Genomic DNA, 22532 nt, shown 5'->3' on the forward strand with positions numbered 1-22532 from the left:
CGGCTACAAAGCGGCGAAGGTCACGGCGCGAGCAGGAGCGCGCGGGCCGCCGGGAGTCCCTTTTGCGTCCCGCGTCCCTAGCCCACCGACTCCGCCCGGAAGCCATGGAAGGAGTGAGCGCGCTGCTGGCCAGCTGCCCCACCGCCGGCCTGGCGGGAGGCCTAGGGGTCACGGCGTGCGCTGCCGCCGGCGTGGTGCTCTACCGGATTGCGCGGAGGTGAGTGCGCGCCCCACTGCACGCGGCCCGGGCTGCCGCCCCGCCCCCGCGAGGCCACGGCGGAGTCCCACGGGCGGACCAGGCCTGCTCGCGGATGCGAGATGCTTTCTCCGTCTCCACCTTTGCTCTCATCTCCTAAAAACCTCGTCGGGGAGCAGCTCCCTACCGTGGCTGGGGGAGGGGGCTGCTACTTGCTCCTCCCTTCGAGGCCTGCGCTCCTGGCTGTATTGCCCTGCTGGGCCTCTGTAGCTCATCGGTTGGGGTGATGAGAGCTGGCATTTGATGATCTACATGCGATAGCAATAACATTCCTCACGTAAGCTTCCCCCCGGAGAAGCCCTGGAGCTGAGTACTTAGAAGAGGCACGTGTGAACAGTAGCAGCCTTAGGCAGGCGCCTGCATATTTAGGGAACTTGCCCATTCCGAGGTGTACGCTGTACTCCTTGGACACCTGTCTGGAATGGGCTTTGGGGCCCAATACTCTGTCCTATCATGACTCAGAGATCACTCAGACCCCAACTCTCAAAGCTGGCCGTAGACATTCCCCTCCATGGTCAAACGCCAAAATGGAATAGTTTCTTCAGCAGGATGAAGGATTAGCTCACCTGATGACATTTCCTGAGGATAGGAACATATGTGCATTTATGGGAGCCTCTTCAGGACAACCAGGGATGTGCAAAGCTCAGGATTTGCCTCTAGTCCCCGGGGCAGCAAAGGGCTGTGATTTGAACTCCTGGCAACCTGGGTAATGGGTCACCTTCCTTAACCCTGCTTTTTTTCTGAAGGGAGAGGGCAGGCAAAAGTTGTTAGAGGTAGGTGAGTCACATGGGGCTTCTAAGGAGAGAGTGGACATTAGCTGTGTCTGAAGGAGGAGACCACATCCCAGGGGGGCTGACTCTAGAGATCTGAACCCAAGCTTCCTGCCTTGTTTCCACCTAGTTTTTGGAAGTCAGAGGGGCCTCTTAAGGTCAGCTAACCCAAAGCGGTCTCTTTTTACCTGGACCTAGGGGAGCCTAGGCAGTCTGCTTATGTGCCAAGCAGAGCTTGTCCCAAAGCCCAGGCACCTCCTGGGTGCCACTGCCTCTGCCAGCTCAGGATAGGGCATGTGGCCAGAAGAGCAGAGTGGGACTAGATCACTGCCTGTCACTCCTGCTCTGCCTGTGTGTGTGTGTAAAAGGGGGGGTAAGGGCTGGTGGGGGTGGGGATATATTCTTAGAGGAGGAGCCAAAAACTCGTTCATTCTTTTTTCATGCTGACACCAGGCTGTCAAGGTACGGGTGTTAGGACTACTGCTTGCTGCTGATTGGTCAGAGCATGGGCGCCTGGTGTGCACCTGTCTTTGGGAGCTCTGGGTTTCATCTGGAGGTGAATTGGCCACTCTCAGGTCTGAGGCAAGCCTAACTTAGCAGGAGGCCAGACTTCGGCAGGCAGGGGCCCACTGTTGTGGAGAATGGTGGTCGAATATGCCAGAGGAGAGCCTACAGGAACTTGGTGTTGGGAGGGCCTTTAGTGGAGTGGGTGTTTTCAGGCTAAGCACAGAGATAGCAGAGGACAAGACTGTGGCCCAGAGGAGCCATGTCCATGTCCCTGTTCAGGTCAGCCCTTCCGAGTTTTCGAACTGGCCAAAGTGGTTGCAGAGAAGTTGTCTAGAGCCCAAATCTAGCCACCCTTTCTACCTTACCCATGGAGTTTTCGTGTCCCAGTTACAGTTAATAGTGAACGGCTGCCATTCCTGTCAGGTGCCCTGCACCATGCCCCGAGCACCTGTCATTCAGTAGCAGCTCTGATGGGGCAGGAACTGCCATTCCACCCAGCTGGGAAACAGGTCTGGAGGAGTGCCCCGGTTCACCCCACCGTAGGTGGAGGAGCCCTGCCTCTCACCTATACTGTTCTACCAGCCAGAGAGGCTTCCCTGGAGCTGGGGTTCTGGGGTGGAGGCCCCACATCCCTCTCCCTGTGCCTCCACTCCTCATGCTGCTCAGAGCACATCAGAACCTTGTTCCTTTGCACGGTGCACTTTGGGTTTGCCCCAGGAGCTCAGTTTAGCGCCCATCACTGTCCTGCTTGCACAGCCCACGCACCACCTGTGTCGGTGTTTACCGAGGTCACAGTGTCTGCGTTTGGAGGTGAGGATACATTGGGTAGCCTGTCTAAGGTGTGTCAGAGAGCCTGTCCTGGCATTCAGATGCGCTCTGGCAGTTACTCCTGTCTAAACCGGCCCAAGAATTCACTGTGCTGAGTAGTGGCCACGTTATGTGTGTGTTTTAGTTGCCTCTCTCCTGCCTTCTGCCCTGCTGCTGAGGGCACCTGTTTCCGGGTGGCAGCATGTGCCCTACATGTGGCCAGCCCTGTGACATTTGTTGCCTGCCCCTCTGAATTGTGGTTCTTGTGTCACAGTCATCTTGCTCAGATGTCGTCTCTGAAAGCCTTGCTTGAGGGACTGAGTGGGTGATGTGTTCATGTGGGGCTGGCTCTGTCCCCTGAGGGATCAGTTTTGGGGTTCTCTGCTGTTGTGGATGGCGTTGCTGCTGTGAGATTAGGCTGGAGATTGAATCTCCTTGTCCAGGCTGTGCAGTTGCAGTTCAGCCCTGCTGCTACCATCGAAGCCCAGGGTGTACCTCTTTGAACTTCCTCTTAGATGAGGTCACACTTGGAAGAGCAGAGACAGAGCATCCTGTGAAGCTGAGCTTTTCCCGGACCCCGAGGAAACCAAGCCTGGTTCTCACAGCTCGTCAGGCTCCTTAGGAAGAAATAGGCACATTGGTCCCCCCAGAGACTCGGAGCACCCCACAAACTAAACCCATCCAGTGTCTCCTCTGTGACATAACATGGGCCCTGGTTATTTCCTGGGCCAAAGAACTTGAAGTAGCCACCTATGCCAAGGTGTGGGCAGAAGTTTTGCTTTTCCTAAGTGTCCTAGGCTGATGGATGGAGAAAATGTCACCAGAGGCTCATGTCCACACTTCCTGCAGTGTGTGTTCCAATGTCATGGACGGGTACCAGGCATGCAGTTGCCCCTGTCCCCTTCGAAGGATCCACCCACCCTGGCTCCCTTAGGTTCCCTCTGGCATCCCAAGAGTTGAGCAGCACAGTGACCCACTGGAGAAGTGACTTCCAGGTCCCTCACCCACCCATGGCAGTGAACATGACCTAACCACCTTCTTCTCCTTTGTTAAAGTGACATGCTATCTCATCACCTCCACTGTAGTCCCCAAATGCGATTTGTCATAGAATTGGGATTGTTGGCTGGAGGGAGAAAAGTGAACCAAGGAGTTTGCCGGGGAAACTGAGAGGCCTTTCCCTAAAACAAACTGGGTGAGTTCTGAGGCCAGGGCTGTCCTGTCTGCCCTGGGACAGTGCTGGAACCGTGAGGTGGCTGCTGGGATTTTTGCATGTTCACCCACCCTTTGGTACATGATGCAGCAGCTGGTTGATGGGGTCTGAGATTCTGGCCAGCTGCCTTGCCGCCCCTGCTGGTGTACCTCCTGGAGCTGTCTGTGAAGGAGGTAGCTTCCGGTGTAGGCAGACAATGGTTGCTCTGGCCATAAAGGAACACCCCCAGCCCCAAGTATTCACCCCTGGCAGAGATTCGCCTCTGGCCTCAGGGGAGGATGAATCCCCGCCTTCTACTTCCAGACCAGGCTTTTTCCTGAGGCCAGGAGCCATTTCCCTAGCAACAGAGCTGGAGACCCAGAGTGGGAATGATGGCTTCCTGGGCGGGATGGGCTTCCTGGCAGACTTGTCACTCCAGAGCAGCAGCAGCCCCCCCCCCACACACACACACACTTGCTTGTGTTTGGTCTCCAGAGCAAGCCCAGAAGTTGACCTTTTCCATCAAACAGAACCTGGTTACGGAGCCCCAGGGGCAGGTGGGTGCTTAGCCTCAGACCCGGCAGATGAAAATGCACACTGCTTGTGTACTAGCTATGAGACATGCCTTGTGCGGAATTACAAAGAGGCCTATAAAAGACGGACAAATTACCACAAAGTAAGTGTTTAATTACCCAGGAATGCCAAACGCACAGGCCCCCCAGCAGAGCAGAGTTCCAATCCTCCAGCCGCCGCTGGTGCCAAAGTCTCCTGTGCTCCTCTTTCAGTTTGGGGGCCCACGGAGCTGTCAGGTACTGGGTTCTAGCAACGTCTGAGCAACCCATTTGAAAAATGAGGGGTTGAAGTAGGAGAGCCCGAGACCAAGGCACAGGGTGCCCAGTGTGCAGTCGTAGGGTGTGGTCTGTGAGCCCGGTGCTGTTGTTACTGATTCTAGTCTCTCTCTCTGCGTGCGTGTGTGTGCGTGTGCGTGTGTGTGTGTGCGTGTGTGTGCAGTCTGTGTGTGTACACATTAATACAGGTGCCTGTGGTTCCTTGGAGGCATCAGATCCCTTGGAGTTGGAGTTATAGGTGTTTGTGAGCCACTGGACATGGTGGGTGCTGGGATCCAAACTGAGGTCCTTTACAAGAATAGTGAGTGTTCTAACTGCCGAGCCATCCCTCCAGCACCCCTTCCTACCATTTTGAGGGGTTAGACCTGAACCGAGGTAGAAGGAAGTGGGAGGCGGGGCCCTCTCCTGTTATCCTTGGCTGACCGGACACCCTTCCTCCACCCTTCCTTCGCCGCCCACCGTAGGTGGAGGGAGTAGAGCTGATGATGGGCGGGCAAGTGTGGGCTGTGCGAGGAACTAGACCTGCACCTCCATAGCTGCCTTCCCTCCTTGCCTCCTGACTTCATGGCCTCTTGTCATTGAATCTGTGTGACGTGCAGAAGCAGCAGGCGCTGTTCCTGGTCCACTTTTCAGGCCTGGCTTTCACTGTTTAAGAAATGAGAATCTCCTGAGCACATCCGTAAGTTCCACCGCCAGACTCTCTCTTCCATGCTTTCTAAGGAGCAGGCTCATCTGTGTGTGGTGGCTCACTCTACCGCGGTCTGGGCAGTGCCCCTGAACTAGATAGACATGGCCTCTGAGTAGGACAGGGCAAAAGGGCAAGGTCGGGGCACCAGGGCTCCCAGCTGCTGCCCTTCGCCCATTTGTTTCTAGATTCCTGGACGGGATTTGCTGGGCAGTTGCCGTGTGCCCTGTGCTGCACAGATCTGCAGTGTCTGGGCCAGGATTATCCTGCAGGCCCCACCTGTCGTGTGACCAACAAAACACACTGTGGACTTGCCCCTCACCCACCCAAGAGGCTGTGCCCTGGCCAAGCAGCTGTGACTTGTCCCTGCCCCTGTCAACAGTCCCCACCCCTTGGCCTCCTTGGCTCTCTCTCCAGGGATTATTTTTCCCTGGGAAGGACAGAAAGCTCCCTTAAGTCCTGCAGCCCTCCACAACACGATGTCTGCACCCTAGGGATAGACCTCATGAGGGAAGAAAGGCCCTAAGTGTCATTTCTGTCGGCATTGGTTAGCTAGCCCTGAGCTTGTGCTGCCTCTCTCTCCCCCTGCAATGTTTGAGACCCAGAACAGAAGGGCTGCCCGCCCTGGGCTTCCAGGTAGATGCTGCTTTGGAGCCTACGAGCTGGTGAGTCTCCAACTGCCTCCTGCGAGGTCCTTGGTTAGTTAAGTCCTCCTGGGAGAACAGCGACTGAGAGTCCCTTCTCCCTCCTTGCCCTGCGGCGGCGTCTTCCTTTCCACTTTGGATGCCACTTCCTGCTCTTGAAGTGTGGTCTCACGGTTCAGACACCGACGTCTTCCAGACTGTTTTCTCGGTCCACAGGGTGAAGCCAACGCATACGATGGTCAACTGCTGGTTCTGCAACCATGACACACTGGTGCCCTACGGGAATCGTAACTGTTGGGACTGTCCCCACTGTGAGCAGTACAATGGCTTTCAGGAGGTATGGGCTGGCAGGGGTCACCTGAGCTCACATTCCACGCCACTGTCTCCAACTACGGTTCTGTCACTGTGTCTCCCTTTGAGGAGGAAGAGCGGGTGCAGGGAACTGTCCACTTGTCCTGACTCACACACAACAGGGTCAGATTTGGGTTAGAGTCGAGAGCAGGCAGGCCTGAGGCCCAGGTCTGCAGACGCAGCATTCAGCTGTGTGGGTGGCTTGTTCTCTGTCACTGCCTTGCTTGCATAGCCACCATGGACAGTGTGAGTGTCTGAGTGTAACTTTACTGACAGTAACAGACAGCCTACCCCTCTAAGGGTCAAAGCCAAGGTGAGGGATGTGGGCAAAGGTCACCCTAGGGCCCGCCCAGAGGTACATGCTAAGTAGCTTCTCAGCACCTAGATTTTTGGGGTTCCATGTTAGGCAGCATCAGAAGGAATATCACTGCTCTTTTGTATAACGAAAACCAGAATCTGAATCTGGAGCATCCCTGAGCGGGCCCACACTGACCAGGGCCTCTGCCTCCCCAGAATGGAGACTACAACAAGCCGATCCCAGCACAGTACATGGAGCACCTGAACCACGTGGTGAGCAGTGTACCCAGTCCCCGTGACCCTGCACAGCCGCAGCAGTGGGTGAGCAGCCAGGTCCTGCTATGCCGAAAGTGCAGCCACCACCAGACCACCAAGATCAAGCAGCTGGCTGCTTTCACACCACGTGAGGAGGTGAGCACGCATGGCTGGGTAGAGCCAAACTGTTGGCTGGCTGTTCACCTCCTGCCACCCCACATCCCGGGGTGTGTGGCTTCCTTCGTAGTTGGAGCTGAACTTGCTATCACTGATCTTGTGACCTCTGGGAGAACATCATGGAAACCAGAGCCTGCCAGACCAGAGGACTTTGTCTTTTTTTTTTTTTAGGGGTTGGGGGATTTAGCTCCGGCCTTGCCTAGGGAGTCAAGGCCCTGGGTTAAATCCCCAACCCAAAAAAAGAACAAAAAAAAAAAAAAAAAAAAAAAAAGAAGAAGGAGTTAGAGGCCTTGGGCTCCAACTGCAGCCTTGGGGGACAACCTCCTGGTCTCATTCATTAGTCAATCCTGGGAGGAAGAGAGACAGATCCACCCACAGATGCCTAGGAAAGATAGGGACCAGGAGTGAGCCAGGATCCGAAGATAAGATGGTTCAGTGAGCAAAGACACCATCAGTCTTGACTGTCCGAGTTCAATTCCCGGGGTGCGCGAGAGAACAAATTCACCCAAATTATCCTTGTCTTAGTTAGGGCTTTACTGCTATGAACAGACACCATAACCACGGCAACTCTTATAAGGACAACTTTTTTTTTAAAAGATAGATTGATTGATTATATATAAATACACTGTTGGTGTCTTCAGACACCAGAAGAGGGCATCAGATCTCATTACAGATGGTTGTGAGCCACCATGTGATTGCTGGGATTTGAACTTGGAACCTCTGGAAGAGTAGCCAGTGCTCTTAACCACTGCACCATCTCTCCAGCCCAAGGACAACATTTAATTGGAGCTGGCTTACAGGGTCAGAAGTTCAGTCCAGTATCATCAAGGCAGGAACATGGCAGAGTCCAGGCATGGTCCAGGAGGGGCTGAGAGTTCTATATTTTCATCCAAAGGCAGCCAAGAATATACTGGCTTCCAGGCAGCTAGGATGAGGTTATAAATGTAGTTTTTAAAGGGTTTTTACGGGGTTGGGGATTTAGCTCAGTGGTAGAGCGCTTGCCTAGCAAGGACAAGGCCCTGGGTTCGGTCCCCAGCTCCGAAAAAAAGAAAAAGAGAAAAATAAATAAAAAATAAAGGGTTTTTACAAGAAGCCATGAGGGGGAAGATTGATGCCAGGTGCCTTCCTGTTTACCCCAACAAGAGATCACACTGGCTATTCCAACCAGCGCGCTGGCCGTGTGCCTTGCTGCATCTCTAAGAAAGCAAGGGATGGGGCTTCTCTCCTGGGCTACTGTGAAACCGAAGAATCAGTTGGCTCTTGCTAACCAAGGCTCAACCAGTAGCTACTTCTCTAGTGCGTGTTAGACCTTCAGAATCAAGGAGAACGGAAGACCCTGAGCCTTGGTTGTCCTGCCGTGAGCTACAGAGTATCATTAATATCCTGTGTCATGGCCTCCTCTCCTCCTAGCCCTTGCTCCTGGGAGCTCGCATCACCATTTGCACGGGCAGAGCCAGACCAGAGTCTGCCCAGTTCTAGCTGTAATGCAGGCCCTCTGTCCCCCCCGCACAGGGCCGCTATGATGAAGAGATTGAGGTGTACCGCCACCATTTGGAGCAGATGTACAAGCTGTGCCGCCCATGCCAGGCAGCTGTTGACTACTACATCAAACACCAGAACCGCCAGCTGCGTGCCCTGCTTCTCAGCCACCAGTTCCGGCGTCGGGAGGCTGACCAGGCCCATGGGCAGGTCTGAGGCCATGGGACATTTGGGTGTTGGGGGGAGATGGTCTGGGAGCTGGGCCCTAGTGACTGGAGCAGAATACAGCACACCAGCACTCCTCTTCTGGGACCAGCTCCTGGTGGCCCCTGCTGTAGGGTGTCTAGGATCATGATGTGGCTGTCAGGGACCTTACCTGGTCTGAGGGTGCCTTGCTGACCCTTCCACTTTCCAGACACCTTTGTGTTTGTTACTCATGGCACCTCATGTACGGTAGTCTGAGCACTGTGGCTCCTGGTCACGGCTGTGGGAGCCAAGAGTGGGGCTAAGATGCTTGCAAGGGGCTACACACTTGATCCACAACAGTGCCAGGGCTCAGGCCCAAGAACATGTTTCTGAAATTAACTGTAGTTTTGTTATAGTGTGTAAGCAAATCGTCTTTTAAACAGTAATAACCCAGTAAAGAGGGCTATCACCTAGCAGTAGGAGGCTTGTCTGCATGCAAAAGATAAGTCAGAATAGCAAGTGCACTGAGAGAGACTCCCCTAGTAGGAAGCTCCTTCTTCACCCCGTGTCAGATGTGGCCTGCATTTGCCCGCTTTGTCGTTTCCATTCAGTAACTGGCCACTGACCATTAGGATATACTACCTCTGTCCTTACTCTCCTATGTCTGCTCAAAAGAACAGACGGCCCCTGTCCTCAAACCTCAGACCTTTGATTCTTATTCTATTCTGAATAACTTATTAACAGAAAAATTATTTGAACTATTTTCAGAGTTGTCTCTTCATTTTACTGGCATTCTAGTCAAGTGTAATAGGAGTTTTTGGTAAAAACTTGACAAAGTGATTAAAAGGTCTAGAAGCATGAAGTCCTATTGTGTAGAAATGGCCTCTAAAGGAGGCAGCAGAGTCCCTCTCACAGAGCCCTGTCCTCGTGAGGCAGTGGCCTGGATGAGGCAGTGGTCCCTGAGCATCAGAGCAGGGGCATAGGCACGGGGGCTGGCCAGCATCCCACGTGGTGGGCATAGGGTGGCTGTTGGAGGCTTTCTGGCTTCTCACTGACCCATCTCTCCCTCCCTCAGAGTTTCAGTTCCTCGGCAATGAAGGCCCCATTCCAGGTCATCCTGCTCCGTGCCCTGGCCTTCCTGGCCTGTGCCTTCTTGTTGTCCACTGCACTGTATGGGCCCGGCGAACCCTTCACCCCGGGGGCTGCCCTGCCCCCGGCCCTACCTCCTGGAGGCAACAGTTCTGCTGCCTCAGACAACGCCACTTCTCAGGTGGAGGGCTGGCAGCAGCTGCTGGGCCTGTTGCCTGAGCATGCCACAGAGAAGCTACACGAGGCCTGGGCCTTTGGGCAGAGCCACCAGACCGGCATTGTGGCAGTGGGCCTGCTCACCTGCCTCCTGGCCATGCTACTGGCTGGCCGTATCAGGTGTGTTGCGGGGCCTTGGGACTGGGTGGGCACAGATCTGCACAAGGCATCGCTGCCTCCTTGGTGGTCCCCTACTTTGGACTGAACTCTAGACAAGTTCTCCAGGGGCCAGGAGGACAATGCAGAAGTGCAGATGATGGTGGCACTGAGCCCATTGCCGCTGGCCTCTGCGGCTGGGCCCAGTCACCTCACACATCTCTAAAGTCAGTAGCAGAAGCTGTGGAAGCTCAAGTGGGGGCAGTGTCCTACCTTGGTTCCCAGGCTAAGCGATGGGCATAGGAGCACTGACCTGCTTAGTGCTGGACAGCCTGTGAGTCGTAGGATGGCCTCAGACCCTCCACCGGCCTCACTGGCCTCCTCTCTGAGCTGGACCTGATGTAGACAGGGTGTGGCACAGGAAATGACAGGAGGCTCTGTACTGTGTGGGCACACACTCACCTTGCTCTCTCCGGCAGGCTCCGACGGATCGATGCCTTCTCCACCTGTCTTTGGGCCCTGCTGCTGGGGCTGCACCTGGCTGAGCATTATCTACAGGCTGCCTCACCCGGCTGGCTAGACACACTCAAGTTCAGTACCACGTCCCTGTGCTGCCTGGTAGGCTTCACCGCAGCTGTGGCCACAAGGAAAGCGACAGGCCCGCGGAGGTTCCGGCCCCGAAGGTCAGAGAAGCAGCAGTGACTGCGGGGGGAGGACAGGTGATGGATGGGCCCACGCTCGGGCCCACCCCCTGGAACTCTATCTTGTCTTAGCCATCCCACTCCCACACCCTTAGCAGAGCCTTGCGTTCATGCTCACCCTGTCCGCTGCCCCTTTGATTTACCAGCTCCCCCAGTCTCGGGCTCCCGGGTGCCCTGTACTTGCTCACCACTGCCACCGCCTCTCTGGCCTAAGACCCTGTCCTAGCCCCAGTGACCAGACATGGCCAGCTCCACGACCTGTGTGTGACCCATGGCTTCCTGTTAGCTCCAGGCACCCCAGTCTTGTCATCGCTTGAGGGTGTAGGCTGCTGTTTACCCTTGTCATTTGCTTGACACTGGCCAGTTGACAAGCCATGGCCTCTCAGCATGGTGACCTAAGACTAGAGCAGAGCTTCCTGCTCATCCCCCAACCTCCTGGACCCTCAGGGTCCGTCCCTGGAGTAGCAAGGACAGTTCTTGGGTCCAGCCTGTCGTTGGCTGTGTTTGTGAGGCAGCCCCTCTCAGATGGACAGTAGAAAGCCCTGCGGTCCCTTGTGGTCAGCAGGTTCCGAGTCTGCCAGGTGGAAGGATATCAGCCTAGATCAGTAGCTGCTCTGCCCAGACGGGCCTGGTGTTGGTGACACCAGGTCATTGACCCCTGTACCTCTCCAGTGATGGTGGCTTCCTTGGAATTTGTGAAGGATGCCAAGGCTGCTGCCCTCAGTTTCTCTGGGGGCAACTGCAGGCCCATGTGGTCTCAGCCTCACCTCCTCCCAAGCACACCTTCCCGGGATGCTACTCCAAAAGTCCAGGCCCCCGCTAGCTGATGGGTTTTGGACAAACCCCTGTTGGTTTCAGCTTTAGTTAACCATCTGGAGTGAGAGGTGGGTCCTTCTCTAGGGCCCTGGGGTGTTAGTGTCAGTGGATTTGAGGACCACATAAAGTGACACATGGTGACACTGGCAGTGGGAAGAAGTCATTGTCCTAGGCTCTATCTGGACCATAGGCCAATGCTCCACCCACCTGGCATGCTGGCCCCCGGTAGCTCCTGATTGACTTACACTCATTCCGTTGTTCCTGCCACTTGTCCGTTAACTTAAATCCCACTAAGTGCGGGCTCTTTGAGCCTCTTTTGCCCAGGGAGGGCAAAAGCAGATTACACATAAATGAGTGTCACATGGGACATGGCCATCAGCTGTTGGGTCTATGTGAGGTGGCTGGTCTGTCCTCTTGAACCCCATAGGAGCTTGAGAGGCAACCAGGCCCCACTGTTTTGAGTCCTTAGAAGCCTCTCCTCAGACCCTCCATTATCAGACAGCAACCCACGTCTCACTCAGCTTCCATGTGTGTGACCTGGAAGTGTCAGAAGACCAGGGGTGGCATTGCAGGCCTCAGCCTGCTCTGAGTAAGGGTGTGGAAGGCCCCCTCTGATGAGGCGTAGGTGAGGCTGTGGTTGGTGTGCGCCAGGTGCTGCTGACCTTGGGGGGCACAGCTGAGAGGACAGAGCACCCACCTGTCTCTCTCTCCCACAGAACTGGCCTACAGGGAAAACTGTAACGGGGTGGGGCTCTTGTCTGCGCGTCCTCTCACATGTATTGTGGATCTCAAAAGCTGACAATATGGTGTTAATTTCTGCATTCTGGGCATTAGATAGAAGCAGGGTGTATGTGTGCGTGCGTGCATGTGTGTGTATATGTGTGTGTGTATTTAAATTATTTATGAAACACAGAGCCAGCTCTGACCAGCCAGAATCTCGGCTAAGCATGTCGCCTGCCTACTGGTGGGAGTAGAGAGCAGTGTGGAACGGGCTTCCTGGCTTCTTAAATCGTTCATGTTACTTCTTAATATTAATAGTCCTTTAAAGTTTTGTTAGTTGGGAAAAGCATGTTCTGGTGTCGCTGGCAGAAACTGAGGAAGTGCAGGCACCTTTGGCTTGTAGCTTGTTGTTGACTGGGGACAGCCACCAGGCTGTCCCTGGTCAGAGTGAGGTCATCCCAGGTACATATAAGTGGTGTCCCTGAAGAACGAAGGAGGGACACGAGCTCACCTCTGGGTCTGGGGTTCCCACGCTGGGCCTAGCAGACTCTCCAGTAACACCTGCTCTGGAGCAGGACCCTCCTCCGTCCCCAGGCTAGCCCGTCCACGCTGCTGTGTCCTCTGTCTGCGCCCAGTGCAAGCCTGTTGTCGTAGTGAATTGTGATTAATTGTCCAGCGACCCTAACCACTGTAACCACCATTGGCCATAGATGCCATGTTTTGAATGCTGTGTTTTCAATAAATGCCTCCTGGGTCCTGCTCATTCCAGTTGGCACCAGGTACCGCGTCTTTTTTTCTTTCATGTTCTTCAGAAGGCCTCTGTGCCCAGGTGGGAGGTGGGTTGGTCTGGGGGCACTGCCTTTGGGCAGGAGCAGGTTGCAGAGCGGTGGTGAGGAGTGTGTAAGGGCACTGCTGCTCCTTTGTCTTGCTGCCCAGTGTTTGCCGTGTGGATAAGCTGGTGCTTGAGCAGCTCCACTCTGGGTGGCACTGCGAGGACGGAGTCTTGAGGCTCCCCTCGGGGTTGGATTAGTGCGCTTCAGCCTGCTGGCCCTCTTCGCATTCAGTGCTCCCAGGGCTCAGGAGACTCGCAGAGGTGGGTTCCAGCATGCAGATACTAGGGACCGACCACTCACGAAAGAAGCATTGAACGGTGTACAGAAGAGGCTGCCTCGGGAACCCAGGGCAGAGCAGGGCTGACCTCCGCCAAGCTTCCCACCTTTGGAATGTGCTCCTCTGCTGATGCTGCTTTGTATCACAGCAAGAGGGAGACAGACCTCCAGAGTCCTTTCTCAGTGCGGCATGAGAGGCTCTAACCCAGCCGGTCACTGTTCCTGCGCTTAGTGGCTAGGACTCCCAGCCTAGCGGTGGCCGTGGTCCCAAGGATGAGCAGAACTGGAGAGAATGGGACTTGCAAAGCCGGCTCCGCTTTAGGTGCTGACTCTAAGGGGCCAAGAGAACGGAATCCCCACCTGCTAGGACCTCTGTGCACTGCATCCCCATTGCTTGCTGGTACTTGGGGCTGCCTATTCCAGGGTCACCAGGGTCCTGGGTGTGACAGGAATGGACACAGGTGGCCTAGTGTAGCATCCTGCTGCCACCTGCCGCAAGGGCTTGGCCCTGCCTTTCACCTACTCGGATGCCAACTGACATCGCTGCAACCTCTAAATTCTCCGCAGCGCTCAGTGTCTTCCTACAAGGGCTCAAACACAGCCACACATGTGGGACCCAGGCTCCAGCCTCACCCCTCCCTGCTGGCCCCAAAGGCCCTGAACCTGTCCCCCCAGGAACATTCACTGAGATCCAGCCAGACTAGGTTGTAATCCTGAAGTGAAAAAATACCCTCCCCCCTTTTTTGGGAGGGGTGCTAGAAATCAAACCCAGACACTCCCAACACACACACACACCCCACACCACACACCCCACTCCCCACTCCCCACTCCCCACTGAGATAAACCTCCTTCCACAAAAAAATCAACTTCTTTGCTTAAGCCAGGGCATTCCTCCTCAGTCTTGGATCAAGGTGTGGGGCTTCTAACCTCCCCCAAAGGCAGCTCTGGGAGCAAAGTTAGGGTGCATCCAAGAATGCCCATCTGCAGTTTCGCTGTGCCCTGATTTCCTATGTCCCCCAGACACTGAACTGGAAGTTCTGGTGGCTTCACGGTCCTTTGCAAGAGACTGGGAAGGTCATCTGGGTCTCTGGACACTCACCATCTGGCTACATACACCTCTTATAAACTTGAGAAATGGGGGGAAAGCGGTGGTGCGGGGCTTGGCCAGCCCCCAAGCTCTCGACCACGATAGCATGAGTACCTTAGCCCCTGCTCACCGTGGGCCCGGCCCTGCCAGCCCGCTCGTCGGTCGGCACATTGTCTGCTGGGCTCATTTGTCCCTTGGGACTGAGGTAAGGCCGGGTACCGGAAGCTCCTTCCAGATGGCAGACTAATGTATTAACTGCCTCTGTCCCTCTCCCCTCTGTAATTGGGTGCTTTAATCGGAAGCATGGTTGACATTCTGGCCTGTGGCCATTAGGTCCTGTTGTGTGATTTGGACTGTTCTCAGGTTAAAGAGACACTGTCACCTTTTGTCTTTCGGGCAGCTTGGTGGTTGTTTTGGGTCTTCCCTAAGTCTGGGTTTGGCATGTACAGTGTAAGAGCTTTTTCTGGGGATCCAAGGCCTGGCTGCCTCCCCCTGCCCTGCAGGAGGCAGGCCCATGAGGCACAGCCCCATGGAGATGTGACAGCATCTTCTAAAGTTCCAGTCCGGTTGGGGGTCATCCAGAGTGTCTCTGAGCCCAGCTGCTCCATTGGGAGCTTCTAGGCCAAGAAAGGGAGGTGTTCAGAAGAAGCTCAGGTCCGCCGAGCCCAGCTGAGTGCCTGGTCTGGGATAGGAATGTCTGCTTCAGGGCCAAGGGTAGATTGGCATGAAGCTGGCCAGGGTAACAGTGTCGCTTTAATGCCGAGACTCGCGGTAGAGGTAGATTGCAGTGAGCCTGAGGGGTTGGAGGGGGCATGCAGGGTGGGGTGAGTCATGCCGGCATCTCCCAGCCACCCGCTCCTAATAAGTGGACAATTGCTCCTTTGCTTCAACTAACGCACGTCTCCTCTGGGACCCTGACTCAGGCCCACCTCATGCCCTGGGAGCGGCTGGGCCCCGTTGTGCAGAGGCTCTCCTCTCCAGAACCTTCCTGACTCTCGCTCCTCTTCTTTGTGTCCCGTGGGCCCTTGCAGGTACTTCTCAGGAGACTCTGCCAGCCTTTTCCCTTCCAGCCCCAGCCTGGCTGTGCCCTACCCAAGCGTCACGGCCTCGCCGGCATCCCTGTTCATCCCCACCCCGCCTGGCTTCCTGCCTCTCAGCAAGCAACAGCTGTTCCGATCACCGCGCCGGGTCTCGCCCTCCTCACTGCCGGGCCGCCTCAGTCGGGCCCTCTCACTAGGAACCATACCTTCTCTGACGCGCACAGGTAAGACCTGGAAGCCTTGCTCACAGAACCAAGCTGAGGCCTGCTCAGAAGAGGACAGAGATGTAGCTCAATTGGTAGAGTACTTGCCTGGCATCCATGAGGTCCTGGGTTCAATCCCCAGTACGACATAAATGAGGCATGCTGGTACGCACTTGTAAGCCCAGCACCCTGAAGGCAGGGAAATAGGAGAGCAGAAGTTCAAGGTCCTCTTCAGCTACATAGCCAGTTCGATGGCAGCTTGGGCCATGCGGCACCACTCCCACCCCTGAAGAGTACAGTGTCTTTTGGGTCTCAGTAAATGAATGCTCTGTGAGGTTTACCATTTTACCTACCTGCCTTTCTTTCTTTGCTTTTTTCCCCCAACACATTTGTACTGATTCTTTGGGGATTTCACATCATGTACCCCATCATGCCCACTACCCAGTCCTGCCCCCAACTCTTGTCACCTCCCTCAAAACATTTTTTTTTAAATTAAGAAGTTTATATTTGAAAAATAGAAGAACAAACAAATCTAGTTTTCTGTATACTTGCTGGAGCATGGTCAGACCACTGGCCTGCCGCCCTGACGTGAGCTCAGTCCTTCCCTCCACACACCCGCCAGAAGCCATCAGCTATGGGGAGCCACACTTCAGGGTCCTCATGGCCTCATGGCTTCCTGTTCAGACTTGTTCGTTTGGCCGGGGGTGGGGGTGGGGTGGTGGTATTGGGTTGTCCCAGACACCTTCCCTGTCCCTCTTTCTCACCTGTGCATCTGCAGACATTGGTCTCACTGCCAAAGTAGCTGCCTTGCCTTGCTCGTTACAGCCGCGGGAGCTTGGTGGGGTTGGTTGGTTTGTTTGTTTGTTTGTTTGTTTGTTTGTTTGTTTGTTGGGGAGGCACCCCACCCCCCAGACAGGGTTTCTCTGTGTAGCCCTGGCTGTTCTGGAACTTACTCTGTAGACCCAGGCTGGCCTCAAACTGAAGAGATCCACCTGCCTCTCACTTCCTATTTTTCTTACTGGAAAATGTGTGCCTGAAAAGCAAAGATTTTGGGGGGTCAGTTGAATTGTTGGTTGCTTGTTCCTTGTAGAGCCTGAAGAGACCAAGGCCCGGCCCTTTCTGGGGGACTCTGTCTTGCCCCTCACCTTCCTAGTAGACCCCAGAGTTCAAGACCAGTCTTGGCTACATAGCAGAGTCGTAGATAGGTGGATGGACAGACAGACAGACACAGTACATACATATACATACATACATACATACATACATACATACATACATACATACATGCACAGACACAATAGATAGGTAGGTAGTTGATAACAGAAAGGATTAGCAGAGCAGTGGCTCAGCGGTTAAGAGCACATATTGTGCTCAGAGGACCCTGGTTCTGTTCTGCTCCTATGATCTGCATTTTATCACCTCCTGCTACTCCAGCTTTAAGATATCCAACACCAGGGTGAAAGGCAGCACTTGCCCTGTGCAGGAAGCAGTTCCTGGTCCCCTAGCTCCACGCTCTGCCTATCACTCAGCCAGGAGCCAGTGTTCTTCTCCCCCTGTGCCTTTTAGGATATAAAATGGTGGCACTCTCGCCAACTGTGACTGATGAGCTCTGTTCCGTGGTGTTCCTTTCCCTGTCTGTGCTGGGGTTGTGAGGATTTACTCTATGCAGGGAGCTAAGAATCAGCCTTTAAGTCAACTGGTTGCTGCTAACACGCACCTTATCTCACCAGGGTGCGGATAGAGACTTTGGGTTCAGCCTGGGTGTAAGCTCAATGGTAGAGCACTTGCCTGGGTTCTCCTAGCACCTGACAGGACACTAGCAACAGAGTCATGCGTTTGTGTCTGGGACTGTGCTGAGAGCACATAGGACTGGTTGGCTGAGCATTTACAGTGGACCCCTCGGCGGAAGTGTCTGCTTGTCTTAGTTAGGGACAGCCCTCTGCAGCCCCGGCCAGAGCTGACTCCTCTGCAGGCCCTAGGACATATTGACTGGGAGCAGCGGGGTTGACAGATTCTGTCTCAAGTCCCTTAGGAGAGGAAGATAGCAGTCCCAGTGACAGTTAGGGACAGCAGCTTTCTCCGCTGAGGCATGAGGTAGCAGCTGAGTTCTGTAGGTTCCGTTCATAACCACCTGTAACTCCCGTTCCAGGCGGTCTGGTGCCCTCTTCTGGCCTCTCAGGGCACTGCACTCACATGGTGCACATGCACACCTGCACGCAGGCTAAACACACTCCTAAAGTTAAAATGGCACATTGTGTGGAAGGAAGGCAAACAGTGAGGCAGAGACCGGGACACTGCTGACTTCCTGTGACCTCCTGGAGGCAAAGTGGGAGTGTCCCACGTGTCCTGGATGGCAGTACCTGTTTTCGTGAGAGCATTGAAGTTAGCTGAGGCAGGGATATGGGGACAGGGCTGGCTCATCACTCTTAGCTCTGCCTATGTCGCATTTGTCTTTCTGTGCAGACTCAGGATACCTGTTCAGCGGGAGCCGCCCACCGTCTCGGGTGTCTCCAGCCGGGGAGGTTTCTCTTTCAGGTAAGGAGACAGAGCTGGCAGAGGGGGCTGGAAAACTCCTTCCAGGCAACCCCGAGGCCAGAGGCATCTGTGTGAGGTTAGCCGTGAGTTCAGGTTAAGGCGGACCTGTGTGCAAACCCCGGCCCAGGGCAAGAGACCACTTTGTCTACAAGTGTCTAGGCTTCTCTGATGTGAGGCAGACTTTGGAGGTCGTACAGGATCAGGCTGTGTCCCTAGATAGAGCCAGGCATGGGCTGCAGCCCTAGCACATCAGGCTAGCCCACCTCAGAGCAGATCTGAGCCTGCTCCTGCCAGAGCCATCTCTCAGCCCAGGGAGGGCTAAGGGAAATGTCCCCACCCTCACCCCTGCTCAGTTCCCGGTGGGGCCCGGCCCCTCCTCCCTCAGGTTCCTGCAAGCTTCCCACTCTCCCCAGCCTACGCCTTACCTTCCTGTACGAGGTGAGGGAAAGCACCAGGTCCCAGTGTCAGTGCCATGCTGGTGCCTGCTGCTGTGGTCACTGTCTTGTCCTCTCTCTCTCTGCAGATTACTTTTCTCTGCTGTCCAGCAGCTTCCCCTCCTCTCCGCTCCCTTCCCCGGCACCTTCCGTGGCCAGCTCTGTGGCCTCGAGCTCGGGCTCCTTGCGTCACCGCAGGCCCCTCATCAGCCCTGCCCGGCTCAACCTGAAAGGACAGAAACTGCTGCTCTTCTCACCGCCCGGGGAAGCACCAAATACCCCCAGCAGCTCAGAGGAGCACTCGCCCCCCAACGGCAGCCTCTTCATTGATCCTCCCCAGCTCCTGCAGAGGAATCGCACTCGGGACACAAAGCACACTGTGGGTACGTGTGGGCCTGTGTGGGCCGTAGGCACTGCCAGGGGAGCGCTGGGCTTCTGGAGGTCATCTGGTCCGTGGTAGGAGCGCACTGAGCCCTGACTGCCCCGTGTGGCTCTGGTGTATAGCTGTGTCCTTCCCTTGTAGTTGACTCTCAGGGCTTCATTTCTGGGACCTTGGAAAGGTTGTGCATTGTCAGCCTGTACCCGGCGCAGATGCTCTTGTTTTGCCCACACCCTTGTACACTGACAAGCATTTTTTTTTTTCTTTTTTTTCTTTTTTCTTTTTTTCGGAGCTGGGGACCGAACCCAGGGCCTTGCGCTTGCTAGGCAAGCGCTCTACCACTGAGCTAAATCCCCAACCCCACTGACAAGCATTTTTAAAAGTTAATCGGACTTTGTTAAAACTCAGACTTTGACGTGGATTGTGTGGCTCTCTGGGTCTGTAACTGTGGATAGACTTGACCACGTGGGCTAGGAGGAAGGACAGGCAGGAGGTCCATCCCTGGAGCCTCAAGCTTGATGTCCCGGGGACTTGCTGGTACCCCTCACTGTCTTCTTACTGCCCATCTCTGCCGCTCAGAGGAGTCGAGCAGCCTGAGACTTTCGAGGACCTTGTCCAGGGAGGAGCAGAGCTGCCAGGGCATCCTCGGTTTAGCACAGGGGTGGCTCACTCTTCTGTCCGCAGATACGAGGTCGATGCTGGCCAGAGACAGCGCCCACAGTGGCCACTCCATCAAGAAAGAGGACGAGTCGTCTCAGTCCTCCACCTGCATCGTAGATACCACCACCAAAGGGTGCTCAGAGGAGACCACTCCCTGGAAAGGTCTGTGACTCAGGGTGGGAGAGCTCCCCCAGCCCCCCTCAGGGGATGATATTCATACCTGTGATGGTTCTGGTTCATCTCAGCTGCCCAGCCCCATGTCAGACGTTCAGTAGCCAGAACGTTCAGAGCGCCTGTCCTTAGAGCAGACACCGAGGACATCTAAGATGGCCCCATAGGAGAGCCTGCTGCAGTATGGGCCTGGGTCCTCAAATACTTCATGGTGGGGCCAGAGTGCTACTGGCCCTCTGGATTGGCCCTGGCTCCTTTCTTGCTGGATTACTGACAGGCAGCGTGTGAGGCCATCAGTGATTAATCCCAATGACATCCCCTGGGTGGGAAGGAAGGCAGGACACTGGGTGGAAGGGACAGGTCAGCCCAATAAGGCTTCCTAACTGGGGGTCTCAGTGCTGCCCCTGAGTCCGGTCTGGACTATGTCTCGTGACTTTGATGAAAAGAGCTGGGGCCTCATTCTGCCTTTGCTTACCTTGTTTTTAAGCAAGGTCTCAGCCCAGGCTGGCCTCAGACTCACAACTGAGAATGCCTTTGACCTCATGACCTGCCTCAGCCCCCCGAGTGCTGGGATTAAAGGTGTCCACCACCATCCTGGCTTCCTAGTGTGCTGTTTCATCTGTGACTGGAGCAGGGCGGCCTCCCGCAAGCTCCTGTTTCTTCCTTGGTGGCACTGATATCGTGGTTACCCTGTTGTTACTAGGTGCAGACACAGGCAGCCTGGCTAGGGTCTGCGTGGTCACAGAGGTTCAGAAAAGCGAGGCCTTCGGGGAAGCAGGCCTCCAAGCACTTTGGGAAGGGCCCCAGATCCTCTGTGCAGGGAGAGCTTTGCTGGAGGGAGACTGGATGTAGCCTAGCGCACTGGGGTAGAAGGTGTGCCTGGGGTAGGTGCTCCTGAGGACTAGGGTGCCAGCCACACCGCTTCTGACGTGTTCTGCTTACAGCTCGCGTCAGCCCCTCCCTGGTCCGGGGCCTCCTGGCTGTGAGTTTGGCTGTCAATGCGCTCTTCACCTCGGCCTACCTGTACCAGAACCTGCGCTGACCACCGAGTGCCCTTCCCGAGGGCAGTGCCCAGGCGCATGCTGCTTCCACCGCTGGCACAGATCCCTACCTGAGGGGCTCTGTCTCCGCCTTGACCTCCTGGGTTGAGTCCCTGACCTCAGGATACCTGCTGTCCACCCAACAGACTGCAGACATCAACTGTTTGGTGCTGACACTCTGACCCCAAAGCCAGGGATCTTTGATGGGCTTGCCAAGCCCCAGGGATGCTGGTGCTACTGTAGCTGTGGCGGGGGCCAGCCAGGCCACCTGTGCCCGACTGCAGCCTCTGAAACTCCAGAGGTCTGCTGCAGAGCCGCACCGGGAACCAAGGTGAAGAAAGCCCCTGAGAGAGCATGTGGAGCCTGGGTCATCTCACACCGGCCCACTCCAGAGAGCAAGTCTCTCTCCCTGGAGAGCAAGACTCCCCGGAGCAGGCAGCCGCCCACCGCCCATCTCGCCCCTGACTATCGGCTTCAGGCAGGGCTGGGCGCATGGGGACCCTGGGACTCACACTAAGCACCTGTTCTCTGTCTCCCCAACCCCTGCCTCAAACTCCTGTTGGTGACTCTGAGAACACCAGAGCTCCCTCGTCCACTTGTCCAGGCCTCTCTCATCCAGAGTCCTTGCCTGGCCCATGAGTGTCAGATGAGACTGGACACTTCTCACACCCAAGTCCCTTATCCTGAGGCCCTACTATCCTCTCCTCCATCCTGTCCCCATCTCTGTCCCCCTCGACCTGTGGCTCCAGGCCACCTGTGTTGGTGCCTTCATGCCCAACCACTGCCCTGCGGAGGACACTGCAGGCTTCCTGGAGCACATCCTGTCCCGTGAGGAGGAAGGAGGAACTTTGGCCTGAAACTGGCCCTTTCAATAGTGTGAGGCCACATGTGCCTGTAGGGGCCAGGCCTTGGCCTGTGTGCTTGTGTGGGTGTCTATGTGTGTGTGCGCGTGTGAGTGGGTATGCGTGTGCGTATGTTAAACCCCTTGGGATTCGTTGTGTGGGAGGGGCATGGGGAAGGGAAGGGAAGGGTCTTCACTGTCATTCAGGGATAAAATTTAACTTTATTTTTCTACACATCTTTTGCCAGGTGAGGCATGTGCTTTGAAGCCGATGCCTCCAGCCCTCCCTGCAGGGCAGTGGCCTCCTAAGCTTTGGGTGCTTTTAGTGCTTTTCTTTACACTATGGGGAGAAGCCCTGACCTTACCTCTACACTCCTGTCCTGGGAGCTCTTGACACTCTCCTGGGTCATCTCACACCAGTCAGGGGTCAGGACTCCACTGAGCACAGCTGCCACAAAGGGTGCAGCTGAAAGGCGACACCTCTTCACTCTGCATTTGTACAGCGGATGCGTCAAGTTTTTACATTTTGTCTCCTGCCTAATAAAACCAAATTGTTCCCTCAGCATCCTCGTCTCCAGCCCTGAGGAAACAGCTAGGGAGAAGCTGTGGCCCCTCCCAGCAGGCCAGCCTGGTCCCCAAGCACCCAGGAGGGGCTTTTACTTATGTCTGATTCATACATAAACACGATGTTATTTTTCTTTACAAAAGTGAAGAAATAAAAACTACCAACCTTTGGCTTCTATCGGGCTGTGCTCTGTTTGCTGGGCTAGCCGTCTGGGGAGGGGGAGTAACACCCATTCCAGGGGCGGGAGCGCTGTGTGAGGAGGTCCTGAGAACCTGTGGGGCCTGACTCTTGAAGGGGTGAGCCGATGGGTGTGTTGTCCTGCTCCAGGCTCTGGGGGGCTGATGGCTAACAGGAAACTGATAGCCTGGGCCAACTTAGC

General features: G+C 55.4%; 1 protein-coding gene across 1 annotated transcript; it reads left to right on the top strand.

Moving 5' to 3' along the window:
* Window positions 1–22330, top strand: Tmem201 (transmembrane protein 201). Its single transcript, XM_032894350.1, has 11 exons — window positions 1–217; window positions 5923–6043; window positions 6571–6765; window positions 8299–8475; window positions 9527–9876; window positions 10332–10535; window positions 15317–15549; window positions 17992–18063; window positions 18587–18880; window positions 19561–19698; window positions 20652–22330. The coding sequence occupies exons 1-11, from the start codon at window positions 105–107 to the stop codon at window positions 20747–20749; spliced, it is 1995 nt and encodes a 664-aa protein (XP_032750241.1). The 5' UTR covers window positions 1–104; the 3' UTR covers window positions 20750–22330.
* The last annotated feature ends 202 nt before the right edge of the window (window positions 22331–22532 follow it).

The sequence above is a fragment of the Rattus rattus genome, chromosome 1 (genome assembly GCF_011064425.1).
Source record: "Rattus rattus isolate New Zealand chromosome 1, Rrattus_CSIRO_v1, whole genome shotgun sequence".
Taxonomy (NCBI): Eukaryota; Metazoa; Chordata; class Mammalia; order Rodentia; family Muridae; genus Rattus; species Rattus rattus.

Excerpts from the sequence above, each read along its gene's own strand:
- Tmem201 (XM_032894350.1), top strand. The coding sequence starts at position 105 with ATGGAAGGAGTGAGCGCGCTGCTGGCCAGCTGCCCCACCGCCGGCCTG. Across the intron at positions 218-5,922 it reads CTCTACCGGATTGCGCGGAG|GGTGAAGCCAACGCATACGA; the intron begins GTGAGTGCGCGC and ends CTCGGTCCACAG. Across the intron at positions 8,476-9,526 it reads CTGACCAGGCCCATGGGCAG|AGTTTCAGTTCCTCGGCAAT; the intron begins GTCTGAGGCCAT and ends TCCCTCCCTCAG.